The sequence below is a fragment of the Apiospora phragmitis genome (genome assembly GCF_038363925.1).
Source record: "Apiospora phragmitis strain CBS 135458 chromosome Unknown utg000011l:1.0-3236445.0:1.0-3240683.0, whole genome shotgun sequence".
NCBI lineage: Eukaryota > Fungi > Ascomycota > Sordariomycetes > Amphisphaeriales > Apiosporaceae > Apiospora > Apiospora phragmitis.
In genome coordinates this window covers 2,484,535-2,495,934 of record NW_027117411.1, presented here as the reverse complement: position 1 = coordinate 2,495,934, position 11,400 = coordinate 2,484,535, and the positions used below count along the sequence as shown (strand labels likewise).

Below are 11,400 nucleotides of genomic sequence, written 5' to 3'. Positions count from 1 at the left end.
GTTGCGTTTTCGATACCGTCGGTCTACCCTCACCCCTGTTCTGTCTATAGTTTCGGAGCTCTAGGATTCTTTCCGTGGTAGCCTTCGTCTACGCGGTCGGGGATTCGTCGGATGTGCAGTCGGCAAGTATTACTGGAGTATCTGTCAATATCGGCCGGCACGGGACTTCAGCTTCGTCGATATCTACAATTTGCGGGCAAGGTTGTAGAGTAAGTCACGGCGAGGGGGCAGTGGTCGCTCCTCATGGAAAGATGAAGCATTGGAAGAATTGAGAACCGAAACAATAAGGCCAAAGTTCAATTAGACGCGTGATGAAACAGTAGAAGACGGATTGGATGGCCTTTCTTGCAACTAAAGTTTGTAGGTGCCTGATACAGAGAAGGTCGTTCTTGGTCGTTGTTCCCCCCGAGAGCAAGGGCCGGAGATGAACTCTCATGATGAGTGATCGGCGCACCACAGTGGCACAGCTTCATGCCGAGGCTATCCAAACATGTGAACCGAATCGTATGTCGAGTAGAGACACCTAAAGTGCAGCCAAGTGCCTAGAACACAGCTAAGCTGCAGCTACCGAGTTACATGGACAGCGCTGTCTGTCAGCCCCACGCCACTAACTTTTCCTGGCCTGTAGCCGCAGTAGTAGCCGTAGGTAGCATCGGAGATCTGCCCCGCCATTACCATTCCTGCCCCAAAGTTTATCGTGCCTGATCCATTGAAGCTCCAAGAACTTTTCCCCCCAGGCAGCACGTCAATCAATCCAGCCAATCGCTCCCAGATTCAACAGGAAGGCATTCTATTCTGCCTCCACGTCAACATTGTCCCCAATTCATGGGGTAATTGACAAGAGAATGGCCTCGTCGAACCCCCAACCCTGACCCAAGAGCTCCTGGCCCGCGCCCACAGCCCCGACAGCGCAGCGCGCATCTACAGCGACAAGATCCAGCACCGACCGCTCTACCTGCACCCCAACTCGCCGCCACCGACCGCCAACGCCCGCGCCGCGCGCCGCAAAGCGCGGGACGAGAAGAACCGCAAGCGCAAGTCGCAGAAGCCGAAGGCCCTGTCCGCGTCGCAGCGACGCAAGCTGGGCCTCTACGACATCCCCAAAGAAGGTCGGCGCTATGCTGTCTTTGAACCCCTCAAGCAGCTCTGGGTCGGCTACATGCGCGAGGTGCTCGGCAGCCACCTCTACACGGGGGGCCCCGCGTGCGCGGCCAAACTGTGCGCCGCCGAGTACCATGGCGCCGAGGTCGAGGTCACGCGCAGCGGCTGCCCCAGCCGCGTCGGGCTGAAGGGCATCGTCGTCAAGGACTCCCGGTTCGCCTTCGAGATCATCACGCCCAAGAACGAGCTGAAGCTCGTGCCCAAAGAGGGCACCATGTTCCGTCTTCATATCCCCGCCGCCGCCGCCGCCGCCGACAACGACGAGACGGGAACGGCTTCGCCTTCGAGATACTGGGCGACCAGTTTCAGTACCGGTCGGCGGATCGCGCCAACAGGAAGTTCAGGGCGCATTTCCTGGATAAGATATGATCCGATCTCTAACGAAGCATCCACGACACATCCTCGGTTTTGTTCGGCAAAGCCAAGCAACCATACCCACCATTCAGACTTGCAGTTGGGCGTAAAGCTCAAGCTTGACGAGCGACCGGTAGCCTCCAAGCACTCAACTTGATTTCCATGGAATTGGGAATTTGGGCCACTGTTAGCAACACTATTGCCAATACCACAAACACTAGACGAGGCAGAACAAGCAGCGCCGTACAAGGTGCATATGATATGACAGGAAACACATGATTTTATACTTGCTGTTCTTGCTATGAAGGTCCCTAGCGAAACGTTTCTAGGAATGCATTTGTACAACAAAGGGCGTGATTGGCAGGTTGCGCATAGTTTCCTGTGGCGATACGGAAATGAGTATTGCAGGGCGGAATTTACGATCACCGTCCTCGCTGAACTACAATACTATTCCATCGCCCTGGTCGGATGCTTATTCACGGGATGGACGACCCGCATGTCTCAAGAAGGCCGCTGGGAAACGCCCTTGAACTTGCTAAAAGCCCTGAATCGAGGCGAAAGGGGAAAGGAGTCTGAACGACGGCAATTCTGCGTCTTTCGCCCTCGTTAGGGCAATACCCTACGCAATATATAGGTGACCAGTCTTAGTATCCGCTTCTCATGCGGCAGTCATCCTATGTCTATGTTCACTCAGTGCGTGGACTTGCCGTACGAACAACTCCATTCGAGGCGCCCTGGTCGCGCTGGCAGACTTGAACCATTCAGTAAACGGTCGCACAGCCTTATTACACAAACTTTATGTGTTTAGATAATGGAAGTTAGAAGATATCGGTTTTGGGGTATTCTGATACAATATCTGTTGGGAGATATCTCTCCGCACTTCTCTGCAAGTCTACCAGACTCCAGATATATCTAGATCCTTCTATAGACATGCTGTCCACTTCTGACTAGGCCTATAAAGACCCAGCCTTCATCCGGGCTTCAGGAGATGGATAGCCAAGGAGATCAGACAATACACTCCTTCACCCCACCCAATAATATCTACTTCAACAATGGGGACCCATGTCCTGGTATCCAAAACAGACATGAAATCTATCAAACCACAATACGAATCCAAGGCCTAGTATATTCCTTCCACATCCCATGCATGGTAAACTCTCCGCTGGTACGTAATAGTCTTGGGCAACAATCATAAACAACCAGCACAAAAACATTACGCACACAGGAGGCGGCACATCGTTTGCCCCAAACGGCTACTGGCCGTAGTAAGTCTCCCGACGCCGAGCTTCCGCCTCCTGCCGCCGAGTCTCCGCATACGTTTCCCGGCGGATCTGTGCGCGCCTCTCATGCATGCGCCTGCCTTTCCGCCAGAACCCCGCGACGGAGATGAAGAAGGCGATAGAAATAACAATCAACAGCACGGTGGACGCGACGCCCGTCGCCGCCCCCGACGGGACAGGCCACGGCCGAGGCGTGTGGTACTTGTAGTAATCCGAATCATGATCCCTGGGGAATCCCCTGAATCCCACATGGGCGCCGGCGTCTCGCACGACGACGCCCGCCCCACCGCGTAGCACGTCAACTGCCGGCCCCAGATGGACAGCGTGACGTCCACGGACCGGGCCGAGACCCAGTTGGCGACCGGCCGCAGCGTGGCGAGGGAGGTGGCCGTCGACGTGTGGGTGGCGTAGTCGAAGCTCATGCGGCGGCCTCATTCGTCCGTGTAGGGCGCCGTCGGGCGCCGGAGCGTGTCGGTCGTCACGCTCAGGACGTTGACCTCGGTCCCGGGCGCCGGGACGGGCGCGACGCAGCCTTGGACCTCGTCTAGGTCCAGGTCCCAGCCGTATGGGCCGATGTAGCCGTATTTGGTTGTGGATGTTGGTGAAGTCTGCAGGCCTGCGCAGGTGAATGTGTACGCCGGGTGTCTATGATGGAGGTTCCTGTATATCAGCAAAGCCCAGCTTTAGATTCTTTCTCTCTCTCTCTCTCACACACACATACACACACATACACACACACACTCTCTCTCTCGGTACCCGACGAAGAGCATTGAATAGAAGTGTTATACACCCGAACGGGCAGGGTGAAAAATCCAAAGTTGAGAAGAGAAGGCCGAGAGGAGGGGGTGGGGGTTGAGGGTGATGATGAAGGAGTTATTCCTTACGTAGGACAGCATGCCGCTCTTATTTCCGTCGCCGGCCAATTCGGGGCCATGTCCAGTCTATCCTTGCGCGTGGTCGCGCAAGCGGTCGTGTAACCCGATGGGCAGCCGGAGTAGGAGACCAGAGGTGCGTCCCCCCACTTTGCAGGCGGAAAGCAGCTCTCTTCTCCTCCCCGGTCATACCCGTGCCCCAGTTAGTAGTAGGCGCACCGCCCACCATGGTCTTGGAGCTTCGTGCAGACCTGGGCCGCGGCCGCATCGGTTGGGGTTGAGTATGCCTCCGTCGCTCTGTACAAGTGAGACAGGGATTCTACGCATGCCGGGGGCGGGGTGATTCGCGGCGGCGTCGTCACCGCGCCTGGTGTCATGGTGAAAGCCATCTCGTCGAGTTGCCCGCTGATGGGCAACGTTCACCCGTCGGTCCACTAACCTACCCCTGTTCGACTCCTTGTTGTTGGTAAGTAGATAGATGAAATACCCTGACAACCGACAAAATGCCACAGATAATCAATAATCGTAGCGCTCTGGTAGATATAATTATTATTGAGATTTTACGATTATGTTTTATGAGTTATCGTGGAAATGGTCTGGGAATCGAGGATACCGGCGCCCACATGCAAAGCGGTTCGCTCATCCGCACCCCTGGGCATTGCATTGTGGTCAGCTGTTGCGGTACTGCAGGCAAGGCAGTCCGAAATTAGTTTACCAACCAACAGACAATCTTGGCACGATGTGCGGCGTGTTTAGGTATGCAAGCAGGCAAGTGTAATCAATAACGTACCGGCGACTCGGTTCCGCAGGTGCCTGGACTGCTCGGTCCATTTAAACAAGAAGCGCCGGTGAAGATACGCCGAGGGGCAATCAGGAAGTGTCTCGGGCTTGACCATCTTGCCCGAACAGCTAGAGGCTCTTGCTTGCACATAACACGAGGAAACCCCATCGCGCATCGAAATCATTCGCATCAAATCTCTTTAAATGCATGCATAGCAACCAACCGATAATCGAAAGATGGTTAGTTATCCTTTGCCCGCCAAGCAGGCACCATCCCACTATCGGTTGGACGACAAGGGTGTTGATGCTCGAGTGGGCCGGCATACCCGGCTTGGCTCCGAACATACGACTCGAATCAGAAATGTCCCTTGAATGGCTAAACGTGATAGGTCTCGAATCTGGCTTGGTTTCTATGTATGCCCAATCCCTTACCTGCCGATTACTCTTTCTGAAATACATCCAAGCTGTACTGAAATTCATCAGGTGTAGTAGTGTAGTGGCCTTTTCCCTACCAGGGAATGCGCCTCAAGCCCGGTAGCCCGGTAGCCCGGTAGCCCGCAATGGACCACCTTTGAACTCTGATGAATATGAGGAATAGAGCCGCCTCCTGCGCTCGGAACGGTCCAGCACCTCCCGCGCCGCCTCGGCGGTCACGATGTGGCTGTCTTGCCTCTAGTTTCATCCGGGCCCCGGCATCGCCTTCGGGACAAGAGATGACCGCCCAAGCCAAGTTATATAAGCAGAGGAAGCTTCACCTCCACAGCCTGCATGGCTAGGGCTTAGTTGTGGGTGTCACATCATTGCTCAACTGCCCGGCCAAAGTGGCCCAAGGTAGCGCGCAGATGAAAATCACCAACATTCTCTCTCTCTCGCTCCAAAATCGACTTGTGTTTGGACTTTCCCATGCCAACATCTGCCGTATTGAGGCTGAGCTACGATCCCGATACTACGACGAGGAGCTGCATACGCGCTATCTATCGGATCGCGGCGTTGATACCACTCTCTCCCAGTAGCAGGCCGGGAGAGAACACAACCGACTTCTATAATAAGCGGTGCGTTTACTTGAGAAACTGGAAGAAGGAGGGATAAGGACTGGATTAGGACGGAATAAACCTCAGAAGCCGCTTACCCATACGCTCCAACTAGGACAATAAGTTATACACCGCCCTCATCGTGAACCTGTCATGTTTCTTTGGTAATGAAACAAGAGCCGGCCTAAAGCACTGCTCGATATCAAAGCCAACATGGCAACCATTTTGAGCAGAGAACCTGGGGGCGTTCATCTACAACCAGAAAAAAGGTGGCATCAGCTTTGGTAATGTTGAGCATCACTACGATGCTCCACATGGACCTCTCGAAACAGAGCGGGATAAATGCTACTGAGGTTACCCCAAAGCTCACCATGCAATAAATGTGGCATGTCAATTATCCTTCCCAGTTGGCATATTTCAGATCACCGCTGCTACCACATACCAGAGAGGAGAAGAAAATGTACAGAAGATAGCTGACCTGGTTCTAGATACGCTGATATGATTCGAGGGGGGGCATCCTTAAGCTCGCCAGGAACTGAGTGTCTAGGTTGCTGAAAAGGGGGTTTACGGTTAACTATATCCCCGGATAGGAAGCGATGCTCGTCAGATGGAGTATTCATAGAGCTATGGACCTTAGGTGTCTATGCGGCGCAACGTTACGTCTAGTGTAGACATCGATACATGCTAGTGGTATTGAATATGCTATCAGGCTCAGACATTTAGCTCAATACGGGACTTCGGGGGTCTCGGCATAGCTTCGATCCCAATCACTTAGAATCCAGAAAGTATCAATTGTAGTACTACGATACATACAGTTGCATACTACACAGAAAAGACAATACTACTTGGAGATCTAACATCATGTAACGAGTACTGATGATGCGAAAGGATTAGGCAAAAAAGATGACAAAGATTGGAATACGAAGACCGGAGCTTATGCGCTGCCCTATCAAGATACGTCATCTATATTGCAATCTGCATCTTGCTGACAGGCGGCTCGTATTCAGTGCGCATCTTGCCGCCAATACGGGGCGGCTGGGTTAGGGCGGCTTAGTGAGAAGCAAATGGCGGTGCAGATCTGCGTACTAGAACACGAACCGCATCACGAGGCGCTGTGAATCGGAAACTAGTCTCTCGACTATATAAGGCGCGGGCCGCCTCCTCGTACTAGCCGGTACTCTAAGATCGGACATCGCATCATAGTTCCATTGCATACATATATATACTCTGCATTCAGAAGATCTAATCATTAATTCCACTCGCTAATTACATTTCATCATGCTCAGTGCAGTTCTATCGCTAAACGCCCTCGGCCTTGCCGCCGCAGCTCCCCTGGAGAGCCGCCAGGTGGTTCCTCACTACCCGCCTACTCAGCAATCCAAGGGCTTCCACCTGATTGCCAACCTCACCGACCCATCCCAGGACTTCACACCTCCCGTTAACAGCTGGCAGCTCAGTGGTATCCACGTGGGCGCAGGTTTGAACGATGCTGTCCTGGCCGCCAGCAAGGGGCAACTATTCTACCAAAATGGTACGTTTCTGTACCCTACTCGAAAGAAGAAGAGACAGAAACAAAATGAAACCTAGAAAGTACGTGCATCTAATCACCATCGGAATGCAGGCACCGCGGAGCAAACCCGCTACAACCAAGCCCACACCCTGAGCGACGGCGGCACCCCGCTCTTCCCCTGGGGCATCGCGGTGGACGACCAGGCGGACACCGAGGGGGTCCTGCACGGCATCAGCATCAACGCCGGGTCGGGCCAGGTCGGGATCCAGCTCGCACAGTTCCCCGAGCACTACCCGATCCTCCGGACCCCGGCGCCGGGCACCTACGTGGCCTGCAACCAGACGGAGCCCTACTACCACACCAACTACATCACGGTGCGCGCAATGTTCGACACATTCGACTCGACCACGGGGCGCTACGTCCGCCACGTGCCCGAGAACTGCGTCGCCATCACGCTGGTGCCGCAGTGCGCGGAGCTGCCCGCGCTGCCCTCAGGCAGCATGTCGAGCCACGAGTTCGCCAACACTGTCAACTGTTATGCGGATGTTGCGTCCATCGACTGGCCTGAGTACGGCCCTTGATTATGGCGTATAGACACCACTTCTATTGGAATATGATGAATAACGATGATGGCGTAATAGCGAGGATCGCATAGGGATATCATTAAAATTGAAGAATGAGGTTGTTCTAAGGTTTGGCGAGTGAAGTCGGATCAAGCTGAAATAGAACTGGATAGAGTTACGGGTACAGCCCAAGGGCCTGAAGTCTCATGAAAGTCTGATAACATCCCAGATCTCAAACTAATGAACATCAAAATCTTGTGTGCGATCAAGAGCGGCATCTGAGAAATACATGGGCGTTGAAGCAAAAAACTTGCTATGATGCACGTTCGTGACTTTGGTGTTATTGTGGAAATGAATGAATAATGCACATGCGTGCAACCGGCGCGCGAGCATGCGAGATAGGGTGCCTACATACTTAATCTTTGCGTTTCAGATTAGGAGTTGTCAGTTTGCTGCACCGGAGCCCCCAAAAAGCAAAATACGTCGTCACCCGGTGACGATGCGGACAACAGACGGGCAAAAGTTTTGAACCGGACCCGATTTGAACGGATGACCTTCTGGACTGGAATCAGACGCGCTACCGCTGCGCCACCGGTCCTAGCTAGAATACGTCGCGATATCCAGGCTACATCGAATGAGAATTTTCGAGCGTTTTTAACTCTATATCGGCGACCGGAGATGGCGGCTAGAATCGGGAATCGGGACCGACCATTCTCTTGCTACCCCTGCTCCGCTTACTTAACCTTAGGTACTCACCCACAACCCCTTGTCGCCACGAGCAGTTACTAGACACAACAAAGATGATCGCCTGACGGTCTTCAAACCTGGGGGGCCGTCCGTGTCTCATCCGGGGAAGCCGGAGACTAACTGAATCCAAAAGCACAACTTCTCATGGTATGAGCTTGAGAGTTGTTAGAGCCGGTTGCTGTAATATAGTCACACAAATGAGTCATGGCGAGCTACTATACAAAGTGCGAACTCTCTTTATGCCGATGCAACTCGGAGTTAGAGTTCTTAGTGAGACCCGACTCTATGATACATATACTGCATTGATAAGTTGTTTGGCCACTCTTGGGCAGTTAGAGCTTAAAACCTCTGGGCCCCATGTCAATACTACTGCTTCCACCAACAGTGATAGCTATAGTGCTCCAACACGGTACATACAGTACAGACGACCCAAAAAGGATAAGATGCCTCTACGACGAGAGACTTTCACCGTCTCGGAAGACACAGAGCTCTCATACGTGACCAACCTCACGGACCCGACCGCCAGACTTCTTTTCTTCCTGCATTTCTGGGGCGGCTCATACAAGATGTACTCCCCCGTCCTCGACACCCTTCTTGGCGGCCAAGATGACGACGACGAAGATGGCGATGACCGCGCTGCTGCTCCTCATCATCAAGTGCTTGCGTTGGACTTCCGAGGCTGGGGAAGATCCACAGGTCCCCTCAGCTGTTCCAGTTCCAGATCTTCCTCCTCCTCTTCCTCCTCCCCTTCTTCGCACTCCTCAGACAGCTCTGCACCATCATCTTCCCCCAGCAGCCATTACTACAACTACTCCATCTCAAGTCTCGCCTCGGACGTAGAGGCCTTGATGCAACACCTGCGCCTACGGAACGTGGTCCTCGTCGGGCACTCCATGGGCGGCAAAGTCGCGCAGGTGGTCTCGGGCCGCTCCTGTTTCGAGAACAAAAACAAAAGTACGCAGCGGCAACAGAAACAGAATAATGACCGGCAGCGGCTGATCACAAAGGCCCTGGTTCTGCTGGCGCCGGCGCCGGCGCGGTCGCTGGAGCTGCCGGACGCCCTGCGCAAGCAGCAGATCCACGCGTACGAGACCCGGGAAGCGGCCGAGTTCGTAACGCGCAACGTCCTTCTTTCTCCTGGTAGCTTGCGCAAAGTCGAGGGGGGACAAGAGTCTTCCTCCTGGTCTTCCTCCTGGTCAGACGAAGACGAAGACGAAGGCGCCGCCGCCGTCGATGTGGTGGTGGAGGCTCTGGTAAACGACATGCTGCGGGGCAGCGCCGCGGCCCGGGCGGCTTGGCCGGCGTACGCCATGGGGGAGGACGTGTCCGCGTGGGCGGAAGCAATCGACGTGCCGGTGCTGGTGTGCGCGGGGGAGGAGGACAAGGTCGAGCCCATGGCGCGCGTCCGGGCGGAGGTGTGCGGCGTGATTCGGGGCGCGAAGCTGGTCACCATACCCGGTGCCGGGCATCTGCTGCCGATCGAGGCGCCGGCACGAGTCTCGAGCCTTATCGTAGGATTTCTGAGGGAACTCGACTCGTGGACAACTGTCAAGTAATACCATCAATAACAATCAGGCTCCATTCCATGATAAAGAACAAATAATATTTGCAACTATCCAAGCCATGACGGTATTGCACTGTCTACTTTCCGTTTTGGTGGCAGTGCTTATTTTGCATAAGCCTGCCCCTAAATGCTGACTTGCCGATTACGCGGGTTAGTGTCCTTCAGTCTTTATGCACGATGATCTGTGTCCATTCAATCCTGAGGCATCCCCCACATCCACGGATCCAGCATCATGACCTTTCCTGAACTTGGCCAGTTTGACCGATGCCTCTCCTCGCATCTCCTCGAGGTTCATGACCGACCTTGGGCCCGACATCGTGGCTACTGGCTTGCTGGCGAGGAGGCTGTGGAACAGTAGCGGGAACAGGGAGCTCTTCCGCATGGGCTGCCTGTCGTTGTGATAGTTCTTCATACACGGACAGAAGGCGCAAGTTATTGCTGTGTAGTCCGTAACCTGGATATTGCCCCTGATACTCGCTTTGACGTGGTGCGGACAGTCCAGTGCGTCCGAGTTGTTGGCACATGGCCACAGACGACAGCGTGATATCATCGACAGAAGAAGGAAATGCACTGGAATTGGTCATAGCCTGGATCATGGCACCCTTCACATCAGCATCTATATCCCACTGACCAGCCGTGATGAGGAAATACTTGGTCTTCCAGGCATGGAATGCGCGGATGGAGTGGAGGCATTTGCATCTTCCAGGATATAGGGGCAGCCACCGTTTTGAGGGCTTGCTGTGTAAAATACCCTATAGCCAGGGAGGTGGTCACGAGGGCGGCAACGATGCCCAGTGAGGCTCGCGGCGCATTGAAGAGCAGCTCGAAGGAACTTGCCACGCTTCGGCTAGCGCTTTCAGTGTCGTTCAGATGGCTCAAGGGTCGTGGCTGACGGAACCAATCCCATTTAGAATGACTGATGACCTCGGCGGCGGCCACCGGCATAGTGGTGCGCAATATGGTGGATAGCAAGCGATCAGAGTGTTGGCCTTCATAATGACATAGTATGCCAACGGTAGAGGCGATCAGTATCACCGACACCGCGAGGGAGACAATCTCACATAGCCAATAACGAAACGCATGGTGACGTCTCGGGGGTGATTGATGCTGTGCGTCCTGGTGGGTGCCATGATTAACAGGTTTGTATTGTGGAGGACGAGGAAAAGCCAGTATCTGTTGCAGCGAAGTGGAAGTGCGATTTGCTGGTGCTTATAGGTGTAGTTGCATAATTGGAGTCTAGCGAATTATACCGATGAAGCGTGGGAGCTGGTCTGGGATGCTCATCATCACTCAAGTTGCAGCCATCATTCACTTTCCGCTACGCCGCCTGCCTTCCTTGAGTTTCCACCTTCAATTGCCCAACTTTCAACACATTCCCAACGCGACAGTGGAAGACTTAAAGGGAGAGTAAAAAAAAGGGACTTCACGAGCTGCTTGAGAAATATTACCTGGAACTAAACACAAGACGAGAATCAGTGGCAAAGATGCCGGTCCCGTTGAGTGGAACAGAGGAGACAGGTCAGTGAACAATGCGGGGG

At 54.0% G+C, this 11,400-nt stretch overlaps 5 protein-coding genes across 5 annotated transcripts; 3 read left to right on the top strand and 2 right to left on the bottom strand.

Moving 5' to 3' along the window:
• Positions 1 to 471: 471 nt before the first annotated feature.
• Positions 472 to 1,672, top strand: PG994_013533 (rRNA and tRNA processing protein; the record flags this gene model as incomplete). Its single annotated transcript, XM_066864942.1, has 2 exons — positions 472 to 492; positions 881 to 1,672. The coding sequence occupies 2 exons, from the start codon at positions 472 to 474 to the stop codon at positions 1,670 to 1,672; spliced, it is 813 nt and encodes a 270-aa protein (XP_066709903.1).
• A 1,096-nt stretch (positions 1,673 to 2,768) lies between these two features.
• PG994_013532 (uncharacterized protein) lies at positions 2,769 to 4,044 on the bottom strand (the record flags this gene model as incomplete). The annotated part of the gene is made up of 2 exons (XM_066864941.1): positions 2,769 to 3,411; positions 3,887 to 4,044. The coding sequence occupies 2 exons, from the start codon at positions 4,042 to 4,044 to the stop codon at positions 2,769 to 2,771; spliced, it is 801 nt and encodes a 266-aa protein (XP_066709902.1).
• Positions 4,045 to 6,756: 2,712 nt separating this feature from the next.
• On the top strand, positions 6,757 to 7,569 carry PG994_013531 (uncharacterized protein; the record flags this gene model as incomplete). The annotated part of the gene is made up of 2 exons (XM_066864940.1): positions 6,757 to 7,009; positions 7,100 to 7,569. The coding sequence occupies 2 exons, from the start codon at positions 6,757 to 6,759 to the stop codon at positions 7,567 to 7,569; spliced, it is 723 nt and encodes a 240-aa protein (XP_066709901.1).
• A 1,172-nt stretch (positions 7,570 to 8,741) lies between these two features.
• On the top strand, positions 8,742 to 9,854 carry PG994_013530 (uncharacterized protein; the record flags this gene model as incomplete). Its single annotated transcript, XM_066864939.1, has 1 exon — positions 8,742 to 9,854. One exon carries the CDS (start codon positions 8,742 to 8,744, stop codon positions 9,852 to 9,854), a length of 1,113 nt encoding a protein of 370 aa, XP_066709900.1.
• A 238-nt stretch (positions 9,855 to 10,092) lies between these two features.
• PG994_013529 (uncharacterized protein) lies at positions 10,093 to 10,807 on the bottom strand (the record flags this gene model as incomplete). The annotated part of the gene is made up of 2 exons (XM_066864938.1): positions 10,093 to 10,561; positions 10,614 to 10,807. 2 exons carry the CDS (start codon positions 10,805 to 10,807, stop codon positions 10,093 to 10,095), a joined length of 663 nt encoding a protein of 220 aa, XP_066709899.1.
• Positions 10,808 to 11,400: the final 593 nt, after the last annotated feature.